Consider the following 23,803-nt stretch of genomic DNA (forward strand, 5'->3'; position numbering starts at 1 on the left):
GACTCGAAATATTTTCTTCAAAATTGGGAGAACAATTGCATGCCTGGAGGAGGAGGAAAGATACCAAAAGAAAGTTCAGTCTGGCCAGGTGAAAAGTGTAGAGGAGTGGTCACAGACTAGATCAGAGGAGATTGGGTTGAGTGGGCAGGTAGTGGATGGAGATGATGAGAGAAGAGATAAAATCTTGTCTAAGAACAAGGCCAAAGGAGGTAAGGGAGTATTCACAGGTGGATGGGGCTAAAGTAGTATAAGACATAGTTTCTGAAATATTTTTCATGACTTTATCTTGAAATAGGTGGCTATGTTTTGGTTGGAGGAGGCAGTCTTTGGTGGAGGAGATGTGGGGTTTAAATGGGAGGCAGTTGTGGAAAAGAGACAATGTAGGTTGGATGCTAAGAGGATATTACAGAAAATAGGTAATTTTGCTTTATAACAGTGAGTTTAGTGTAGTAGCCTAGCTTTAAAATAAAGGAAGTCATTACTGATGCCAGATCTACACTTGCTTTCTTCCAAATGAACAGATGTTTAGTGTGATGGTTGTGCTATACCTGGGGGATTGAGAGTATTGAGGGTTAGGGTGTTTTTGAGGTACAAAGATCTCCCTGTAATCAACCTGGTCTAATGGGCATGTGTGTGATGTTCAGTCCTTCACAGGAGAGTGCAGTGGCAGAGGTAGAGTCAGATGACCTGATTTATTTAAAGCTCTCCAAGGCTGGAGAGGATACACTTTTATCAGTGAAGCTGTGTGATCCAAAAAATCTGGAATGGATATGGTCCAGGATTGAAAACATTTGCTAACAAACAACAAATGACTTTAAGAAATCCCTTCGAGGTTTGATGGATCCACCAGGTTCACTAATGAAAGTATATCCTCTCCAGCCTTGGAGAGCTTCAATAAATTAGGCCCAAAGTATGAAAGCCAAGTTTCAGTGAGAGCCAGAAAGTTAAGACATTTAGATGAAAAAGATTGTGGATGGAGGTTAGCTTGTTGCATACAGATCTGGTATTGCATAGATGGATAAGATATTGAAGTTGTGTGAAAAGGAATACAGTTAGAAGCAGATGTTTCAAATAAATTCACAAAGACAGCCTAGGCAGCTAAGAGTGAGGATGGCAGTTCAGGACTGTGTCAGCAGAGGTTTGGGACGCAGTCCATGTCTAAATGTTGATTCAGTTCCGTGTGTTTGTTGTACAGGCTGCAGAGTTCAGCATTTGTTCCAAATATGTTCCAATTTCCGCTTCTTTTCTCTGAATTAGTTCCAAAAAGCACTTGGCACCTCAATTCTGGAAAGGTGATTCAACATGACTATGTCTGCTGGTTAAATGTCTCTTGGACCCTGGTATGGCTAAACCGATTCAATTTAGATGGATTTAGTGAGTCAGTTGAACCTTGATGAAAGTGGAGGTAATAACTATAATGCACAATACACCACAAGAAGATGACACTGGGTACATTTTTTGCCAGATATCCAGTTTCTTGGTTAAATAAATCCATGGGTCGAAAATTAAGTAATTGTGACATGTTAGATACAATGATACCATCTGGCCTATCTGATCATCTAACTCCCTGCCCTCATGCTGCCATCCTGTCAAAGAGGCCGCTATTAGTCCTGCTCCGTCTGGTGCTGCTGCATGCAAATCTGGGTTGGCTGGTAGAAGACAGAGGTGGCTTTGGAGGCAGTTTTGACTCCTTCTGAAAAGGCTTGAAAAAGTCCCCATATTTGCTGCAATAACAAAGACTTAGCAGAATGGCTATCTGGCAGCAATCTTTCTTGTTGAATATCAGAATTACACTTGTTACTGCAAAAACCAGACAGCATTCAACAGAAATCTGCTTCCTCAACCCTCACTGCAAGCCTTTATCATCATCCTCATACTCAGAATGACCCCACAGATGTCTGCTAGAATGGTGATGACCTGTGTCACTTCCTAATGGTATATTTGGCTAATCTCCTTTAATATGTTACACACAGAAGATTCATCATCAAAAGTGGGCACAAAAAAATCCCATAAAAATTCTCATACAGAGGACACTGTATAAATTCTCTAAAATGTAAAGCTCTCGGGACTATGTCAGAGGTCTCTCTGCTTCAATAGGCAGAGATCAACAAACATTATTAGAATCCCTGCCATGTAAAAAATATTTTTTTTCAATGCATGTTGTTGCACAGGACGGGAAGAGGATTACACACTTTGTGACTTCCTTTTTTTGGCAAACCAGATTCCAGAAGACCTTTTATGGACAGGAGCGGAGGCACACATGCCAAAGCTGGAGAGAATACACTTTCACCAGTGAAGCTAGGTGATCAAGCAAACCTGGAATGGATTTCTTCAATGTCATTTGCTATTTGCTAGCAAATGCTTTAAATCCTGGACCAGATCCATCCCAGGTTTGTTGGATCACCCAGCTTCACTGGTGAAAATGTATTCTCTCCAACCTTGGAGAGCTTTAATAAATCAGGGCCAAAGTCTCCACTAACTACCAATAACTTTCGGTTTTAGGTTGTCTCACTTGCATGTAACCCTACAACTAACACTTACTGTATCAGAACAGCACAGGTAAAAAAGAGCAATGAAACCTCACCCCTCTCCTCTTACCCATACCTAGGTATACGTATAGGGGGTGTGCTTCAGTGTAATTCATTGCAGACAGCAAAAGAAGAGAGCACAAAAAGTTGTCAGCTCACAAAATGTTTGGAAAGATTATCAGTTTGATATAAGAAAAATTGTTCTGTGATATTTTTACCAGACCAAAAAGACACAGACAAAAAAGTTCACTAAAAGGGTTTACATACACTTCCAGTTTAACTTTCCATACTTGCATACTCATTCTGCTCAAGGTGTCCTGCCAAAATTACACAACCTCAATATGTCAGAACAAACTGATCTGTATAAAGTATACAATATATGTGGAACATTACCATTGCAATGAATCTAAGAGAACAGTTTTACGAGCTGCAGAGCACATTTTTATATGTTTTAGTGCCTAGGACAGTAATTCATGTCAAAGTTAGTAAACCAGGAAGAAGCTGTTGGCAGATCCTGGTCTGCTGGCGCTGTTTTTTTTTTTGTTTTGTTTTTTTTGGTTTTTAAATCTGGCATTAGGACCAAAAATGCAATTTTTATTGATGCATTCATTTACTCAAATCAGCTTAAAGCCCAGATGTCTGTTTAAATAAATTCAAAATTTTCCAGATGCATGAAAACATGAAGACATGGGTAAAGAATCCTGTCATGTAGGGAAGGCTCCTTGTTCTTGTGAAAGCAATGCTTTGTGCTTTTTTAAAGTATAAATATTGGGTTTTTTTAATATTTTTAACATTAAAATTGCTCTTGAGTGAATACTAACTTAACTTAAACACTCTCAGCATTCCTGCACTTGGCATGGTTGCCCAGGTACTATAAAATTCCATATGATGTCACTGTTCATATTGAGACTTAGTAGATCAAATATTGGTAAATACATCAGGAGCAAAATATAGGCAATGTTGTCAGGAGAAATCCTTCTTCTGAGTTCCCCGGCAAATTGTGACAGTGGTGGGAAGTGATGGGCAGTGAACAATGATGCTTTTTCTTTTTCTAGTCTGACAATGGTCTGACAAATGTATTATGAGTGGTATGTTTATTTACATTTTGTGGACACCTAAAGCCAGTACACCTAAAAGCAACCACCTTTTTGCCTCCAGGGAACCAGGTAAGTGGAAACTGAACTCCCCATTACTGACTAATATATGGCTTATGAGGTTGCCTCCCTATGATATTAGGTTTTCCAGTGACACAAAGAACACTGGGAATTTGCAGATGGAAGTGATATATATTGGAAATAGAAATGCGCTAGACATGTTTCCACATGGCAGAATTTAAAGGCACTTTTTTTTGAAAATTCACAAATAAAGCATTAAAGTACAGAAAATGTATCAGTAGTGGTGTTTGAATTTGCCTTGTTCATTTCAAGGTCTGTTTGATGAATTCTCAATATACGACTAGGATCTTTCGCCAAATATAAACATTCACTGTTTTTTAAGGATCACATAAAACACTGTTCCTACCGGCTGGTGCTTGTCAAGACTAGAAATGCCCCGACAATGACCAGTCAATGGAATACTGTGCACTATAATGACTAGCCAATGTTTACCTTACCAAGAAAATAAGGGGTTCTGGGCACTTTATTTTACAATGAAAGGGAGACCACAAGCTGCAAAGAACCTCCTGCACTCACATGTAGAACAACAGGAGTAGTGCATTAAATGAACCTGGCAAGCAACAAGGCTGTATCAGAAAAATGTTCTAAATCCTGTCTAATTCCCTCACATGGAAGATTCATTGTTAGTGTTATGCCTTTCTGCAGGGTACATTTATTATGGGTAATTCAATAAGTTATCTTGGGGCTCCTCCTAGTGGCCGAACTGCACTATCCCTATCTTCTAACTTTTGGAAATATGGAAGAATGACACTTTTTTGCCTAAAATTTGTTGACAGATGACGAACCCTGCCACACCTCCATTTTTCAGCCTAAACAAAACATATTTATTCTTTAATGGTTAAACAGCAATTACATTTCTCTTTTTAACAGCCTAAAAAACAATTTGGGGAGGGGGCCTAGCTCGGACGTCATGCTGAATGGCCACAGCATAGTGGAGCTCTACTGGAGGCATTTATTCCTGCATTGATGGACAACCGACACCACCAATGTGAACTTAAAGGTGCTGTGACACGTGCACCACCAGATCCCTCAGCACAGAGCTGGCTTGTTCACCACGGGAAAGGTGACCTTGGCAGCATACTCAAAGATGGTACAGCAGATCTGGCACCATGGAATGGTGCGTGGAATCAGTAGTCACTGAGCTCCAGGTGGCTAAGGGGATGATTGCACAACTTCAGGAGCATGTTGCCTCTCAATTTGCGGTAATGTGTGAATTCAAGCGTCATTTGGAGGACCTTGACAATAGAAGTCGCTGTTCTAACATTAGAATGAGGGCCTTCCTGAAGCAACCCAAGCAACAGACCTTCTTCTGCTGCGGAGTCAATAAATTTGATTGAGTAAATCGGGTGCCTAGACCTGTCCTGAATTACCCTGCAGCAACGCCGCATTCTTCAGCCTCTTCTCACCTTACTACGAGATAATAGCCTTTCTATTGGGGATTCCTATTCAGCCTCACTGCACACAAGGATGGAGAACGTCTTCCACGTTGAGGCAACCGGTGGATTTGCCAAAGTTCTTGGCCTTATGGACTTAGGGATTGAATGTCCTAGAATCTCTGGTGCAGGGAAGGAAGTGCCACCACTGCTCCAGCTTCTCTTATAGCTAGACTGCCTGCCACCCCCAGTAGATGCCAAGCCCCTAGTACTGTTGAGCTAGTTCCTGTACACCTGTTGGCCAATTCAGTGCTTCCTCTATCCAGCTCTTGTGTTAACCCCTTTGTCCAGTCTGTTGGTTCCCAGCCAACTTCGCTGTGCTGTTCCAGTGTGCCTGTCTGTCTGTGGATATCCCTGTGCCACCTGTGCCTCTTGTTGCTTTCAGTGTTTCCTGTGTTCCCTGTGTCCGCGGTGGCCCCAGTATCACTGGTGTCTGTCTCCTGGATCCCTGGTATTTGACCCCTGGCTTGTGACCTGTTCTCTCTTGCTTGCTGCCTGCCTCGACCTCGGCCATCCTTGACTAATCTTTAGCCTTGTGATTTGGTACCATGTTTCATCCTGCCCACCCTGGTGTGCCCAAGGACCGCAACCTGGCAGTAGCTAGCATAGCAACATCCTCACCATCAGAGGCTCTGGAGAGGACCTGGTTACTGATTAGATTCTGCGCCTTGGCCCTTGTCAGGGCTCACACCACCTTCGTGCAAGCCATAGCACGCCCTAGTGGTCCTGTCTCCCCAAGCGTAACACATTGGACCTCTTATAGAGCTAAAACAGTAAGACACTGGTAATTATATGCTTTACTATCGAAGCAGTTAATATTGATGTTAATTAATTATGCTGTTGCCACGGTATGTGTATGTTGCCTCGGTCTTAGAAGGCCTCTAAATTGTATGCGGCTCATCTCATACGGTAACACTGATGTCCTATTTACTGTATTCTCTTATGTTTGACATGTTACTACTTCCCTTTTCTATGTCTTCTTTATACATGATATTTCTAAAAACTTTAATAAAATTTACATATAAAAAAACTATTTGGAGGCTGGGTGAGAGGTTAATGCAAAATAGCACTTTTTAATATTTCTATAATACAATTACAGGTGTTTTTATCTACCACAAAAGAGAACAGCTGAGGAGCACAAATTGGTTCTGAAAGGTTTGAAATCAGAGACATTTGTGAGGTATACGCAACCTTATATCAATAAATGAATCTGTTTAGGTGTGTTTGGCTTTACCATGTCTTTATACCTCCCATGAGAAATGGTAGTGTCTATGGAAGCCTAGATGATTATCAAGGAGATGTGAAAATGACCATTTGCTGAATTGCAGCCACTATGTTCAGTGGAAAACTGCATCTTTCTTCTTTTAATCCAAGCATTGCTGGTGGGATTTGGAGTAATTCATGTGCTTGTTACATTGATCAACAGCTCATTTTATTTGTAATATAACTTGTGTTTAGGGGGTATGATTTGTTTTCTTGTCCATTTAATCCTGTTTACAATAAAGCTCTCAGATTTATTTGGAATATTGGGGGATTTAATTGCATGCCAAGCTACACACAGGCCACAGAGTGATAATGGTATTACAGAGCTGATAGTACCAGCTGTATCTAACATCACAATTTCTGTGCTTCTACCTGAAACAGCCTTTCTAATGGCCATGGAAGCCCTCTGCCTGTTTTTAAAGCTGAACTCTAGTTAGCACCTTAACCTTCTGAGTGGTAACCCCGAGTGTGGATTGGGGTTAAAAAAAAAAAAAAAACAGAGCTGATAGCGGTAACCCCGAGCCACACTTGGGGTAGCTAAAAAAATTAAAAATAAAGACTCACCTGGTGTCATCAGCGTCCTCCAGTGTCCTGCCATCCTCTGGTCGTGTCCTCTTTGTCCCATTTGTCCCCCGGCAAGTGTTCTGACGTTCCCTGGGAGTTCACGGTGACGGAGCGGGAATTTTATATTATTTTGTATCAGATTCAATACAAAATAACTGTATTTTTTCCAATACAAAGTAATCATTATATATATATATATAAATATATATATATTTGCTACTGTACAGTTATATTACAGGTTTTTAGTATTTTTATTTATTTATGCACCCTTGTTTTAACCAACTTTTTGTGTTTTTTATTTAAAGTTTATTATTAAATTTATTACATTTAATAAATATTGGACGCATTTACGTGAGTTATGTCTAAGAATTACAGGCCTACAATGAAAAATAAATTTTCATGGAACACAATGTACCTGCTTATAGATATATAAATCCAGACAGAAATGAACTGCCCAGGAGGTTAAAGTACCCTCAAACATCCCTCTTCTACTACTGTATACTTTTACGTGTTCCCTGTGATGTCATTACAGGGGCTGCAAAAGATCTATTCTGGGGAGCCATCAGAAGCAGTTCAAAATTTCTGCAAGGCTATGAGAACAATCCTAAAAAAAGTTTATTTGACGTAACAAAGTAAATAGGACACGTTATCAAAATATTTGTTTGACAATCTTTATTTAGGTATAGAGAAATATTTTCTATTAAACGTCCATCTTCCCTCTAGACAAATACAGAAATGATTCCGAAAGGTTAATCAAAATATGGTGCTCTATTTGCAAATTCGGCCTTTTTTTTAACCAATTGTCCACCACTGTGACACTGTCCATCAACTAAGACATCAGTTGGGATTGATTGTGCATAATGAATATCTTCATGGCTCTGTAATGTAATAATTGCAATTGTAAATTATTTTTTGGCTTTCTTTATGGTAAGCTATATAGAAGCTGTAAAGATCTGGGCTTTGATCTGATTTACTGGATGTAATTTAAATAATACAGCTGGGTGGGTGACACACAGTATTGCTGGACATGCCACATATACACTGAAAAAAAAATAGAATAAACAACAGGCCTTATCTTTTTAAATAAAGCCAAGGAAAGTGTAGTAGCTGACTCAACCAGCCAGGCAGTCACATATTGTTTAATACCAACATAACATAATATCAGATAACATGTAAGGACAGAATGTACCAGAACATCCAGGTCAAGGCTTCTTGACTGAGTAAGTCATTGGGTCTGATAAATCAAATAAATCAGGACCAATGACTAGGAAGCAACTTAAGACTCCAAGAACCCACAACACTTAACACTTTGCAGGCTGCTTGTTTAGTTCAAGTTATATAAAGCCCAATTAGGCCCAACATTTTACAAAACACATTTTTAAGCAGTTGTGTTGTTTAGTGTAAACTATATGTATCATCTTTCGTAGTTAAACTTCACAAATAAAAAAAATTGTGTAGCTCTGTTGGGTTTTAGCTGTGCAACTATCCAAGCAGCCAAGATCTCTCGTGTCTTTTCATTTCCTGTTAGCAGATTAAAATCCTTCTACTGCTTTTAATTTAATTTAATTTCTAAAGACTATACCTTTGTGAGTTTTCTCAGTTAGGTAACATGGAAGTGTTACTGTTCCATTAATTTCACACTTCACAATTTGACAGCCATTGGGACTTTCCTCCAAACGGGCAATTTCTCCAATTTTCATCTTTTGCCCTTGATATTCACAGTTACATGCTGAAAGGTAATGCATGAATATACCATTATATCAGGTAAACAAATGTGATACATATCTTTTAGAGTTTAAATTGCTAACTATAAAGTTATTTGTCTTATTGTGCTATCTTATGGAACAGTCTAATATCTGATACAAAGTAAATTTATTACCATAATTTAGTAAAATAAATTTTAAGATGAAATTAAAGCTGTTCAAATACATCTTTGCATGGATAAATACACAGGAAAAATACAATGTTGAATGGAGTCCCATGTTAATTATTGATAATATGGGGAGGGGGATATTCATCATGTACAAAATGCAAGCAATCCCTATCTGTGGTGCTCAGAATGTTTTAATACACAGCTTTAGCACCATTGACAGCAATTGTTGGCAGATGATTAAAGACTTCTAAAAAGTACCACAATTTGTCCAAAACATGAATATGATAGTATCCTTTGGTGTACATAAGACACTTGAATGACATTATCATTGGAAATGTTTAATTTGCCAAAATAAACTCAAAAGCTGCTTGCATAAAAAATGGAGTAAATGCCAGAAGAATTTGGTAGAATAACCTTGTCGAAGCAGTGTGACAATCTTTTGAATTGATATTCACTGGGGGAAATGCTAGTTTAATAAAAAGACTTTTTAACATGTTTTTAAAGATGCAGAACTACAATAATTTGTTTTTGTCTAATGTTTATGTATGTGTTCAATGTACAATCTGCTGAACTCTTATCTTTTTAGTTTTGAAATACATTAAAGTGTTTTTGCATTCACTGTGTACACCAATACAATTGTTTTAAAAACTAATCGCAGTTAGCTAAAATAAAAACTAATCACAAATGTTAAAATTTGCATATAAATGAGTTATAGATACAGTATATGTGCAATATTTATGCAAATATTAACAGCCATACACTACTCCGTAAGAATAAATTAGTCAGTCAGACAGTAAAACTTCACATTAGCAATGGAGCATACACTGTTCTGGGTTGACAGGAGGAGTTCAGCCTTTTTTAAAAAGGCACTTGGTGTGAGTTATCACTGCACTATTGAAAAAAATGTCATGCAGAGAATAGCCCTGCGAACTAGGGAAGAAGATTCCTCTTGCTGGTGTTGGGGAAGTTGACAATTCTGTATTAAGAAAAAATCTTATTTCATGTTTGGTATTGTCCCCCATGGCAGTGTGCAGTTTCCCATTCCCTAGTTTGGATAATAACCCTACAAATGGGCAGAAACAAATAACAATATATTTATTTACATAGACTTCGGTGGGGTTTGCCATACAGTACCGTTAAACATTAAGCAATTTTAACAAAATTTTTTGGCAGTCAAAACCAGCCATTCCCCATCCATATTGAAAAGTTTGTGAGCGGCAACTGAGAACAGTTAGATGAAGATAGTAGCAGACCCCAAAATTAAAAATTGGCGATGGTTTTAATGTTTCAAGGACCTGTAAAACTCCCTAGTGGTGGGGGAATATTGGTTGTAAAAGTTTTTCAACAAAGTTAATGGTAATTTGGGCTTTATGTTGGGCTAGTTTATATGTTACAATGTCGTTTTCATAATTTGTTAATAAACGGTCACTTAGACCATTAAACCCACACCCAAGATTTGGTATTTGTGGCACTTGGAATAAGGATGGAGAATGAGAGGTGTGGTACCTAAGTCGTTGGGGTAGAGGCTGTGATTCTGTGAGCTCCCCCAGTCATCACTGCGGATCCCCCTAAGAGTAAGAGGTGGTCTGCACATTTTAATAAATGGAAATGTTTTAAACAAAAAGGGTAAAAATCAATGCAGGTATGACATTCCAACTTCCAAACCCTTTCTTTCATGGATCTATTAGATTCTATCATAATTTGAATAATTGGTTTTGAGAATGGACTGTCTTTAGTAACCTAAAAACATTTGAATTCCTGCAGCCTGTTCTTCCTGTATAATCATGATAATAAAGACTGAAGGATACTTTCAATTTTTTTTATTGCCATGTTACCCCTTAGGCTACCTCCCGCAGTGTACAAAATGTCATAACAATGCCCATCCATTATTTTTGATACTGCTGACACCACAGTGCAGCATTCAGAGACTGTACCCTCAGCCTTCAGAGCTTGGGGAAGAACTTGGTCTTGTGACCACTGAAAAAATTTCTTAAATGAGGGCTAAAAAAATATTGATAATTTTTACCCAATTTTAATTCTTACAGAATGTTTAAGTTTTGTATTTAATGAAAAATAATTTTACAAGCACAATAAGGCAAGGCAAGAAAATTGATGTTGTGCAGTATATATTACTCATATGTGAATATGAATATTGTGAGAACGACATACCACTTAAGTCATAATGACACTGAATTCCTTCTTTTGTGCAAGTACTAAAAGACAAAATGATATAAATAGACTTAGAACAGCAGCAAAACTAAAAAAAGAAACATAATGAATTCATTTCTTTTCAATTCATTCAATTCTTTTTCCGTTACCTTTAGAAGTAGTAGAATTGATACATTTAAACAGAGGTCAGGTGTATGCAATGTACTTGATCCAGGGGTCCGGAGTGAAAATAATGTACAGCCCAATGTACACGGTAAAGGGGTCAGAAGTAAATAGGTCTTCTATATACTAACATCAGCCATCATTTATTTCATATAGCAACAGCCATTATTTCCCAATTCTTCTCTCCTAATTTTTTCTGGTGTCATAGATAATAGAGTGTCCTTTCAGCCCAAGCAGCACCCCATATACAATAGAACCCCGGTAGTTCTATAGAACTCAGATAACCGGCACCCGACAGCTCTGCTTTCCTGATCGCTCCTGCAACCCTAGCAGAGCTGTGGCATGTATTCTGCATCCAAGAATACATACCATAGCTCAGCTAGGGCTTTTAGAGCAATCGGAGGAGTGGAGCTGTCGGGTGCCGGTTGTCTGAGTTTTCCGGTTATCTGGGTTCCGGAGAGCAGAGCTTCGGTGATTGCTCTGCTCCGTGATTGGCTTAGAAAAGGGAAACCCTTATGATGGCTCAAGCGTCATCAGGGTTTCCCTTTTCTCAGTCACTCAGCCATTTAGCACTAGAGGTCAAATCATCCAAGTCTAGTGCTTAATGGCTGAGAAACCTTGGTTTATAGTAACCTCAGTTAACCGGAAACTACACAGAATCAGCCATTCCCTGTGGGTGCTGGATAACTGAGGTTCTACTGTATAAACTTCTTTCAACAGGCAATTTTTTATTTGGCATTTCCTACTTCGAAGCAGGAGGGTGATATGGATAGCTACAGAAGAAGTGCCTCTATGCATGGGCTACTATATAAAGGAAATCATTGATATAATTGAATTACATGAAAAAAAGACTAAAAAAAAGTACCATTTTTCACAGGCATTACAGGATTCAATATTTTCTCCCAGTTTGTAATAGCTATTGTCATTGTCGACACAGCCACATTCAGCCACACATTGCATTTCATCCTCATTAAAATAGGGTCTTTCTGTTGGACATTTAGGATAACATCCTGCAACAAATCCGATATAACACATATAAGGAGCAATTAAACTGAACTGTAACATCATATATACCAAATAATATGCATGCACTGTACTGTACCTAAAAAGCAAGACAAATAATGGAATGAAGTAGTTGTAAGCATTTTAAATAGGAACATTTACTATTGATAAAAGTGATAATTAATAGTTTGGAGAAAATGCGTGAGATTATTTAAAGTTGTGACCAGATTATTATGAAAGTGGCTCTGTAAAAATCATGTTTATTTCACCTTTTTTATGTACAACATATGAATAAAGTGTAACTAATTCACCATCAACTGATAGGATGAATAAAGATTCAAGATGGAACATGGTAAGCAGATTCCTGTATTTACAGCCTGGTAAATGTACAAGCTTAATATACGTCACAATTTTTTTTATAAAAATGTAATTTAAACAAAGAATTTGGAGTGATAACGCTGCCAATAGGACAGGAAATTATGGCTTATTTTTCTAGAGATTCTAGCCTCCCCTTTAGAAAAACAGAAACCAAAAGAAAAAGTTACTATAGCTTGTTGTGTGTTATTACTGCAATATTCTGTACAGGTACACAGACAGCAATCAAAACCTGCAAAGTCTTTAAACCCTTTCTTGTCTATCTTTTAATGAGTGTTAAAAGTATTTATTGGTCTAGTGTAGCATAGTCAGTCGTGCAGGACTGTATTTGAAGGTAATTTAAGAGGTTTTCCTTAATTTCACCTGGAAAGGGGAAAAAAGGCCTGGATAAGGCTGTGATTAATTGAGGTGCTGCATATTTTCAGATCTAGGCCATTAGTGCCTTTGAAGGAATTGGTGGGCCAAACACTCTATTCTTCTTTCACAGCAGAAATTTTGGAAGGCCAGAAAGCACCTGCCACGTACAAATAAAAGGTAGTGTGGATTTAGACTCAGGCAGAAATGGTGGTTGAGGCCTGTAAAATAGAAAGCTGTGCAAAGTCTGTGAGAGCCAAGGAAAAAGTTAAAGATCAGGTCCGCCGGAACAATGACTCTGAAAGTGTGTGTTAGAGCAGCAGTGGGAAAATTTTGGTGGTCCGTTGCTTTGGCCGGTGCACCCCAGAACAGGGTCAGGAGAAGGACCCCACTGGGGGGATGCACCGGCCAGAGCCGCAAACCATGTCCCCCGTACGTACAGGCTCAGGGAAGTGGGCGGGTTGTCTCTCTGGACACAACCCGCCTACTCTCCCATTGCAGGATCAGACCTGCGATGGGAGAGTGAGAGGGATCTGGCATCATGATGTCACTAAATGGGAAGTTTCTTCCCCTTTGAGTGACACCCAGTTCCCCGCGCAGGCACAGTCCGGAGCTGGCAAATTTATTGGAAACACTGATTATTTTATGTTTTGGAGTAAAAAAAATTGGAAAGAGTTCTTGGAATATCTTTATTCATGGAGTGTGTTTGATGCTAATCCCACACAATAGGTGTCCAAGTAGTCACAATCTGAAAACAAACTCTTTAAAATTCTTTGAGGAACAACACAGTTGTAACACACAAAAAGGTTTTTAGGTATTTGTTTAAAAATGGCAAAACTTGTGACCGGTAGTCTACAGGCAATGTTTTTTGGTACAAAAGGTTTTTAAAATATCATGAGATCATACAATAAGATATCTCACCTTCTAAGCCTTTGAGATTGGACTCACAGATTCCACTAGGATTTCGGCAAGTTTTTAGGCAAGTAGCACCACAAGCCTTGTAGTGCCATTGGCAATTGTTTTCATTGTACGCCTCACAGAACAGAGCTGAGGTGAAAAAATATATATACATATTATATATATTACTTTTCAGTCTATTTTCCTACAGATAGTGTATCTAAATCTAAAACCAAAAATGTAATACATATATTTTACCTTAGCAGTATTTAGATGAGGTAGTGTCATTTTGAAATTGATTCAAATGACTTGTAAAACACAGGAACACAATATAATCTCTTTTTTTTCCTCAAAATATGAGGTGGTTCATGCCCATGAAACAGCATACAATTTTAATACCCAAAATTGCTAACAGGTGATATTTAAAAAAAACATTACCAGTCATTAATTTAATTATTGAAGAGTTTTTGGTCATAGAATTTTTGCTTTTACCTTGGGATGCTCATTGATACCTGATATGTTGCCAGTTTGACTTTGTTTGTATTTGTGCACATAGCACAAGTTTTTTTACATAAGTAGGTACAGGGATGGAATGGGAGCTGCTTTTAATTTTTTGGCAGGTTTTCCTATTTACTTTTTAAATCTTTTTCCCTTTTTTAGAAGAGATTTGGGTACAGATTGTACTTGAACAGGGGGACATGACATTACAGAGCAGGGCAGGACAGAGGGGAGATAATCAAATGGATTGTCACAGGCATCCTGAGAAAAGGTGGACTGCAAAAGCAAAGGCCCATGAAAATGATAAAATGGCCTTGGATCACAAGTACCAAAAAAGTCAACAGCTGCTATAAACTTGTAAACAATCGTCTGGTTACAATACCAGCCTGGAGTTTGTTTATACCAATACAACCTTTACTGGAAAAATCTGCAACAGGGAAGCAAATATCAACATTCCATATCAACATCAAGTTCTGACAGAAGTTCTTGCATTCCTTTTCAAGTTGAAAAAAAATGTAAGTTTACAGAAAATCTCTTCAACAGAGCACTAGTGGTCATGACCAGGGTAGCTCGGACCCTCTAGTCCATCCTTTTGCACCACCATCAGAACATCCACCTCCCCCCGACCCCCACCTGCTTACCAACCACTCCCCACCATTAAATACCCAAACACCAATCTTGGATTTTATTTGGCTGGCAAGCGGTGGTTTATTTAACCTCCATTAAACAAATTAAGTATTTAAATAATTAACAAACAAATATCCAATAATAAATAAATGACCAATAAATAAATAAATTTTACATTTTTGATATGCAAGCATACATTAATATAACATAACACTCTATTATTATTATAATTTTTATTAAACCAAGATAATATAACAGCAACATATTACATTTGATATAACTTAATTAACCAACCACCTAATTCTCCCCTTTTAATAATACATAACAATAACAGCAATATACATAATGTTATCAAACTCCAAACTCCCTGGTATGCACCCAATCAACCAGGCTGCAGGTCTCAGAAGACAAAATCTGCACCCAACAGGAATTTACCTCTTCCAACATCTCCACCTTGGCCCCTAGCCGCCCAGCACTGCCTCAGAAGCCATAATCATCTGTTCACCATAAAGGGGGATACCCCACCAAAGAGGATCCCTGTGCCAAAATCCACAACTTTTCCAATGCACTTGATCCTTGCCTTCCAAGACCCCAACCGCCACAGCACTCATGTGAAAAACCTCACACCTAAGCGCTACCTCCACATTTGCCGAGCTTGTTGAATTCCAGCATGCCAGTTAGTCTTCCTCCACTCCTTGCTGCAGAAATGGCCCACCATGGTAATCATCATACTCCCAGCTGTGTTGAACTGTTCCAATAAACAGGCGCCAGTCCAAAAATGGTCCTGGCCACCTCCTGGCAGTTGCAGCTCCTTCCCCAGAGGTCGGACACGGAAAGGGATTCCTCCCTAGCCTGCTAGGAGGGTCCCTGAAGGGGCTCCCAGGTAGGCACTGAGCCCTCTGAAAAAGGGGGTTCAGGCCCAGGTACACCGCAGGCCTGCCCCTCAGAGGTCGCAACTTTGCTAACTTAACCGAGGGGGGGTTCACAGCAACCCCCCTCCTTCCAACACCCCATCTACTCTAGCTTGCGGCCAGGCTTCACACGTGAAGCCACTGCCTCCTAAGCGGGGCCAAAAGGCCCTGAAAAAACTTCCTCTCCCTACCTGCGTCCTGACAAACTTTTTCCTCCAAAAGAGGGCCTCCCCCTACCATCTGGCCCCTATTAAGTGGTCCTATTCTTAATCTCTCCCACCCCAGGCTCCATACTAGCACAGCCCCCTCTAGCATTACTACATTTAAATTAACCCTTAACACTGCTGGGCTAGGCCTAGCATCCTGTCATGTAGGCCCTGCGCCAAGTTACTAACAGCTACGGGCCTCTCTGTAAAATCTGAATTGGGTTTTATGCTTTCACCACTCTAGATATAGGTACAGGTTAAGATATACACTCAGAATCATCTAATATGAGATCTGAACAGGGTTCATGCAAAATTTACAATTGTCCAGCCTATTTTTCATAACATAGGATACAGTTGTACATTTCTAAGTTATTAGGTTAGGCACATAGGAGTCAAAACAAAAAATGGATGGCAATGAAAGTAAACTCTACCTAAATCTTGTCATGCTACAACATAAATTAAACAGAAAGCAATGTTAGCCTCTGTAGCCCATGCAAATATAACCCTGCCAGAAAAAGCTATTACTATTATTTTAATGCATGTATTACAATAAACATGAAATAATTGGGTCAACCAGTTTTCTTACAGCTCTACTCACGGCAAACAGTTGGAGATCTCCAGTGTACACACACACATGCTTCACTACATGCTTGTGCATAGGCTGCAATAGCTGTGCAAAAACAGTTGCAATCCCCTCCAGTGTCACATGCACATGTATCTCTGATGCAAGCTTCATAAAATCTTAAAGGGTCTACCTGGAACACAAGACATTAAAAGTGAAACTTCTTTTAGAAACCCCTTCTTAGTTGTGAGCAAGTATTAATTATATAGTTTTTTGAGTTTGAATCCCCTCACCTATCCTTTATAGACCATACCAGGGCATACCTTACCTATCTCCTGTTGTGTTGAATTGTTCACGGGCAACGCTAGCAACATTATTCTCTGACAGCTAAAAAATCTTATAAGCAAAGATTAGAATCCAACACTGAAATATATGTAGTGTCAAATAAATATATGTATATAAAGTGGGTATTGAAAATTGTGTTGTCTACATGGGAAATAGGCAAATCTGCATCTGGTTTGAAAGGGACAGAATTTGCTTTATATTGTGGTGGGATTTTATTGTGAGCATTTAGGTTGAAGCATGAACATCCTAATCAAGATGTATTTGCAGAGACAGCTAAAACTGAGCTGAATTGAGAAAGTGGATATAGAGCGACGCCCTCCCTCGCTGCGACTCCAGGGATCGTGGGCAGCGTGGAGAAGACCACTGCAGCAGGCGGCGTGGCCAGAGCTGCTGCTGCTTTGCTTGCAGTGTGTCTTCTTTCACTTGCAGAGGGATCTGTCCCAGGTGTGAACTAATGTTCGGCGGAACGGCATCCCCAGCATTCTTGGAGACATGCACATTGCTGTGTGTGCCCTCAGGATTCCTGTAGGCATGCACAGTACAGCACAGCCCAGGGGTCTTGCTGTAAGAGGCACGCACTCACCCCTTGGGGTGAGGCAGCCGCGATGCCGCAGGGCCAGGCATGTATAGTTACAATTCCCTGTGGCCAAATCCGCCGCAGGGGATTTATTATTCAGTATGTTCCTCCAATCCGATTGCCTATTTAATGAGACCCTGTCATTAGCAGCCTTGCCCATTATAGCCTCTGTGTTACAAGGTGCTTGGGTGTATTGAATGTTGGATTACCTTTTTGACCTCTGTTGTCTTTCCCTGTGTCTTGTCATCAGCTCGGACTAATTACCAGCAGCGACCCGGTCTGAATATTGACCTTGCATGAACTCTGCCTGTCCTGGCTACGGGTTGTCCCTGACTACGCCTTCTGCCTCATCCTTTGTACCTCACTTATTGGATTGATCTTTTGTGCTTCAACCTCCGCCTGTACCTGGATTACGGAATAAAGTTTGTTGAAAGTATACCCTGGAGTTGGTTGTGATTTGTGTGCCCAGGCGTATTACACCAACACTATTTTTTTGGTAATAGGTCTGATTCTTGTTAACATATATGTATATTCTTTAGGATATTGAAAAAAAGTGCTTCACATGCTTCACAAATATATTTTCTAATTCTAAGACTTGTAGAGGCAAGGAAAAGACATTTCAAAATGGTCAAGAGCAAAAGAAGTCAGGTTATGTGACAGGTCTCTCTCTCCTATCTTGGAATAATCTTTGTGGCTTTATGCAAGGAACACTCCACTGCATAGGAAACATCAGGAACAGTGTGGAATTTTCAGTGTGACCCCAAGTTTCATCTCTGAATCTTTTTCTAGTTAGAGTTAATTTGCTATAAAATTAGTTCTTTTAGACTATATTTTATATATTTTTTTAAACAAATATAGTAAATTGCCTCTGTGATTTTGGAGAAATATAACCCAACTCATTTACTTGTTTTTTTAAATATAAAATTCCCTTAAACACACTGATCCTTGAATTCACTTTGAGTGAATTAAACAATGTTATGTATGAACACTTTAGGCTGATACCTCTTCATGACATTTTTCAAACACCTCACTGATGATAATATGGCACATCATCTGTGCCCAGGGAATTCTATATGGGTGGACAGCACATGGTTCCTTGGTTAGGTACACCTCTGGACAGTCTTCAGATGTCCTCCAGCTATCTCTAAACTCTTTCACATCTTCCACCAAACACCGACTTCTTGTTGTAAAATCATTTTCACTGTTTCCATCAAAGTTTCCACAAAGACCACACACCTTCCCCTGTGTTGGAAGTAAAATAATAATCAAAAGTATTACACTTGGATAAGTTTAAACTTCATTAGGCACATCAGTGATTACTTGTATAACAAACTTTATAAAGATAAAATTCTAATCATTTCAGCAATTCATAACCACACCTATTTTTTACCTGTTACCTATGTCTGTATCCTCATAAGGTGGATTTACTGCGGACTAATCCTGTACATAATAAAAAGGAGACCTGTTTTCAGGCTGGGTTTGATGACAGCACCACCTACAGATTCCATGCTGAGGTTGTATTTCACCAGTTTAAAAAAAAACTGCAGCAGGAGTTAAATTCTTAGATTTGCACACACCACTTGCATATCAAAATCCTTTGTCATACCTAAATCTTAAGAAAGACAAGCTTTATGATTGTGAGATTGCTTGCACCTTCAAAATGTCTGCACTTTCCCATTGAGCAACGAGGCTGCTTATGATAGTATTAGGACAATAGAATTATGTGGGGGATTAAGAGCTTTTTCTATTAAAATAAACAATCTGTGAAAACAAAAAGGTTGAGAGACTACTACAAGCATGTACATGTAAGCTTGTTTTAGATAGTGGAAGTGTCTTCAGAGAATGTTGCTAATATACAATAAATGTAAGACTTCTAATATATTATCACGGGTCATTATGTGTAGTAAACGGAGTATATTACCAGGGTGTTAGATTTTAGGGGTCTTCAACTTGCATATACAGCATTAAAGCCTCACCTACACATATTCTTAGGGATTTTTTTATCAGTGCTTTTACTCAAGAATAACCCAGTCATTTTCTAACAAAATCCTATGTGAAATTGGGTACATTTTGGGCGAAAGTTTAGTGAATCTTGGGGGAAAACACTGATAAGATCTTTATGTTTATACTTTACTGCATTTTCTGACTATGAGACATCTTATTGTGATATTGCAGCTTCAGTTCACCACATTTCCTTATAAATTTGGGCTGCAAAATTAATCGGTGTTGTTTAGGAGTCCTTTACAGCAAAGTCAGGCCTGGAGTGAGCGAGAAAAGGAGCACAGAGGAAAGGCCGGCATGACTGAGCAGGCAGGGAACAGGTCAGGAAAGGGTTAATGTTACGTTTCAGAAGTTAGCTAAAGGTGAGGTATAGGGGAGGCAGAGGTGGATCAAGTGGTTCAAAAGGACAGGAACAGGAAGTTGGAGGCCCGTATCTTAGAGAGGGTAAAAAGAAAGTTTACCGACCCCCCACCCTTTTTTGGTTTATTTAGTTATGTAAAGTTGGTGGGGGTTGGTTGTTAGTAAGAGGTTGAGGTCCTCAGGGTGATGGTTCTTTTGTTGTAATGTTACGGTGGATTAGGGACCCATCTTTGGTGTGGAGTCCATGGCTTTGGTGGATTGTGGTTTTCATTCGTGGTGGTGGTCTGTGGTTAAAGTAAGGTATGTAATTCCTAAACTGGGAGGTTTGGCAGCTGGGAGCAATCATACACAAACTTATTTGGTAAAGCAGACCACCCGTTTAATTGTGTGCCTACATGGACCAGCAACCAATAAGGAGTTAAATGGTTAATTCTTGTATCATGTTTATTAGGGTAAAATGTTAATTTATGGTCTATTTTGGTATTTATTTATGTTATGGTTTTAATGAAGTTTATTAATGTTATACATTTAAACAGTTTTAAATTGATGTAAAAAAAAGGCCTTCGGGCCAATAACAAAAGGAGATGAGTGTGGTGTGGCTATTAGCTGCATAGTGTTTTTGGATAGGCTGCCAAGATCTGTCTTGCTGCAGTCATTTAATATCAAATGATCTGGATTAACTGGCAAATGACAAAATATGTCTCTTTAGTATCATGTTGAAAAGATACAAAGGCACAAGCCTAGTCTCTATAATTATTGCTCCATACTGTTTACCTTTAGCAACCACCATTAAATTACATTTTATGTCCATACACTGATTCTCTGGTGCCCCAAATGGGGTGGTCATAAACTCACAGGTGCAAACTCTTTCTAATAAGTAAACAAGCTTTCCAGAAATTGGACAGAGTAATGATGCAGAGCTTAATAAGCAGGGGTCAAATCACTAGACAATGACAAAAAACACAGACAGTAATATATAGACAATGTGAAAGGGTAAAACAGTTTGGAGTAAAGTTAGAGATCAATGTTAGATGTAACAACTAACTAGACCCATGTGCCAAAATCTAAGCATTTATATTAATCATTTGTCATAAGTGGTCCAGGATATTAGGGCTTTTCCTATCACTTGCCGCTGTGTTTTTACCAGCCTGTTTATCCAACACTTCAGCCTAACATTTATAGTGTTATTAGCAGTATATATATATATATTTATATTTTCACATCTTTTGGCCTTACAGATTACCTTATAATGTATGTTAAGATGGATAAAAACACTTGTCTTCCGGTCCCATACTAAAACAAGTCCAATTTTGGTCTCTATGACTAGATATATACCCATTTTTCGAGTTATAAAAGGTATATTAACGTTACCAGATCTCTCAAGAACATCTATTTGTCCATCTGTGAGAATTAGTTTATGAACCTAAAAAAAGAGAAGATATTATTTTTGTTTGCTAGAATAGAAAATTTCTAATTTATTGATTTATTATATTACATGTAGAAATTCTAGAGCAAATTTTCCTCTGTTTGTCTTAACAAAGATTTGCCAGCCCTTAGTTATACTGTATAAACATATTCAAGCAAAAGACTAGGTGAGAGTAAAATCTGAAACGAGGGAAAGAAGACGAGTAGAGCTTTCTGACAAATAGTATATAGTAAGAGAGGATGTATTAATATAGTTGAACAAACATTATATCAAACGTATGGTATTTATATTTTTCATGTTGGGGTATGCAGGTATGTATATAAAACTGAAATGGTTATCTAAAGATGAATAAACCATCAGTAGGTGGTATATATGAATTTACATATATATGTAGTTATATTTTCATACATATTCCATTCTGAAGTTTAGGATTATAAGGCTGTCCTAGGTTGGTGAGATGTGGATCTGACCATGTAGAAGAAATGATAATAGTTGACAATCTAATCATGTTGTGTCCCCTGTAAACTTATCATATCTTTCACATAGTCAGATCTACATCTCACCAACCTAAGACAGCCTTTTTATAATTGTGGAAAATCTCTTTATTATGACCTAATGGTACATTGGAGGGTATACGTCCGCACTAGAGGCTCAAAGCTGCATGTCTGTTGCAATAAGGTCATCATCTTCCTCATAATCTAAATCACAATTTTTTAAATGTATTTTGAATTACCAAGAATATAGTAACATGAATTTTCCTTTTGTATCAGAAGGGCAGGGAAAAGGTCATAAATAATGTCAGAAAAGTTTAACCGTTTACATTCCCTCATAAATACAGTAGGCTACCAATAGGCACCTATACCTCAAGAATGACCTTACATTTTGGTAGACCTTTCTTTTATTATGTTTATGAACGAGAGCTACTATTGATACTTTCAATATATTGTTTTAGTAATTTTGAATGATTATTAAAATAAATTCCTGAAAACCTTAAGCACACTATTAAAAAGTAATATATTTTTTTGTAAAGTTCAAAACAGCAAGCTACATTTGAATTTAAAAAACAATTACTATGGCTTGTTTACTAAATTAGCCTTTTCATTTATAAAAGCAATAAGTGAAATATCACCATTTAAGGGAATTTTACTTAGATTATTAAATGTAGTTAAAATTTACTTTGCAAAAGATACCCAATTGCGTACAAAAAATAAAAAAAATATGATTGCTTGCATAAATTGGGTGGTTAGGGTTAGCAAAGATTCACTGCATTCACTAAGCTCAGTAAACATTTCCTTAGAAGGAAAAATTTCATGAGGCTAAGTGAGCAACCTGTTTTCCTTAACATCTCCTATGTAACATGTAATGGTCTAAAAAGTGAAAATTCCTCCAGAACGAATTCAAGATAATCTGGTTTACATTTACATTTGGAACTAAAATCATTGGAATAAGAGTACAAAAGTGTATTGTAATTAAACCCAAGTGTTATTAGGTTTACAGTATGATGTAAAAAATTACTTACCCCTAGAAAAACTGTAATGGCCACTGAACAGGAAGCTCCTGTTGTCCCACATGGTATAGTTTCTGTGATAATTTTAAAATTTCCTTTCTTTAGATTATTAATGTAACAGTAGTCCTATGAGAATGTAAACTACAGTAAACATAAGGAATGCCTAATGAAAGATGTAGGAAATAATATGACATTTGTTACATATAAAGGTTACACAATACCTGAACCAAAGTATACCGGCAGTTTCCATTGGTTGTGAAGTACTTGTTATCAAATGTAATAAAATGTCCTTCTCCATACATAGTACATACTGCATTTTTTGATTGGCTGTCACATACCCAAGTCCTATTTCTGCACATGCTGTTGAAATGTTAATAGCATATGTTAGTCAAAGAGAAACTGTGTTCTCCTATACTTGCTAGTGTCCACCGTTCACCTATACATGGTTCTCTAAACATTTAGGTTGTTTCCATACTTCCAAAAATTAATGGATAGCATTTTCTCTTTTTTAAAGAAAACCCTCCACTTTCTTTTATTCTATTCTATAGCTTAGTGCGCTCTGTCATTGCACGCTTTATATGTTTATTCATTCTTTTTATGTATATTTTGGTATCTATTATTGTGTCAGCCTAAATCCCTCAATAAAATTTTAAGACAGTGTTCTCCTGTAAAATTTTAGAAAAAAAAAACCTCTATAACATACTATAAACTCTAAAGATGTACATTAAAGAAGTTTGTTGTTAGGGTTTATCCTGCATACCGTGTTTCCCCGATGATAAGGCATCCCCATCAAATAAGCCACCCCCGATTTTTGCTCAAATAATTAAAATAAGGCACCCCCCCGCTAATGAGACATCCTCTGATACCTGATACTGTGTGCCTCCGTGTGACTCCTCGATGCTGGCTGCAGTGCAGAGCAAAACTGAAAGTAAGTTCAAAGGCCCGCACACGCACCCCCGCGACTCCGCACCAGGAAGGACAAGCAGGC

The 23,803-nt window shown here is 38.3% G+C and overlaps 1 protein-coding gene across 1 annotated transcript; it reads right to left on the reverse strand.

Moving 5' to 3' along the window:
• Positions 1 to 7,633: 7,633 nt before the first annotated feature.
• LOC140337868 (mucin-2-like) lies at positions 7,634 to 23,384 on the reverse strand. The gene is made up of 10 exons (XM_072421720.1): positions 23,037 to 23,384; positions 22,828 to 22,941; positions 21,126 to 21,305; positions 18,524 to 18,763; positions 16,636 to 16,792; positions 13,820 to 13,945; positions 12,033 to 12,177; positions 11,006 to 11,049; positions 8,546 to 8,692; positions 7,634 to 7,841 (listed from the first exon to the last, which is right to left on the reverse strand). Exons 1-10 carry the CDS (start codon positions 23,172 to 23,174, stop codon positions 7,834 to 7,836), a joined length of 1,299 nt encoding a protein of 432 aa, XP_072277821.1. The 5' UTR covers positions 23,175 to 23,384; the 3' UTR covers positions 7,634 to 7,833.
• Between the last annotated feature and the right edge of the window lie 419 nt (positions 23,385 to 23,803).

Source organism: Pyxicephalus adspersus, chromosome 9 (assembly GCF_032062135.1).
Source record: "Pyxicephalus adspersus chromosome 9, UCB_Pads_2.0, whole genome shotgun sequence".
NCBI lineage: Eukaryota > Metazoa > Chordata > Amphibia > Anura > Pyxicephalidae > Pyxicephalus > Pyxicephalus adspersus.

What these genes read in the sequence shown, in the direction of transcription:
- LOC140337868 (XM_072421720.1), bottom strand. Translation starts at nt 23,174, where the DNA reads ATGTGCAGAAATAGGACTTGGGTATGTGACAGCCAATCAAAAAATGCA. An exon ending in GCCGGTATACTTTGGTTCAG is followed by an intron (nt 22,942 to 23,036) that starts GTATTGTGTAAC and finishes ACATTCTCATAG; the next exon opens with GACTACTGTTACATTAATAA. An exon ending in CCATTACAGTTTTTCTAGGG is followed by an intron (nt 21,306 to 22,827) that starts GTAAGTAATTTT and finishes CTCTTTTTTTAG; the next exon opens with GTTCATAAACTAATTCTCAC.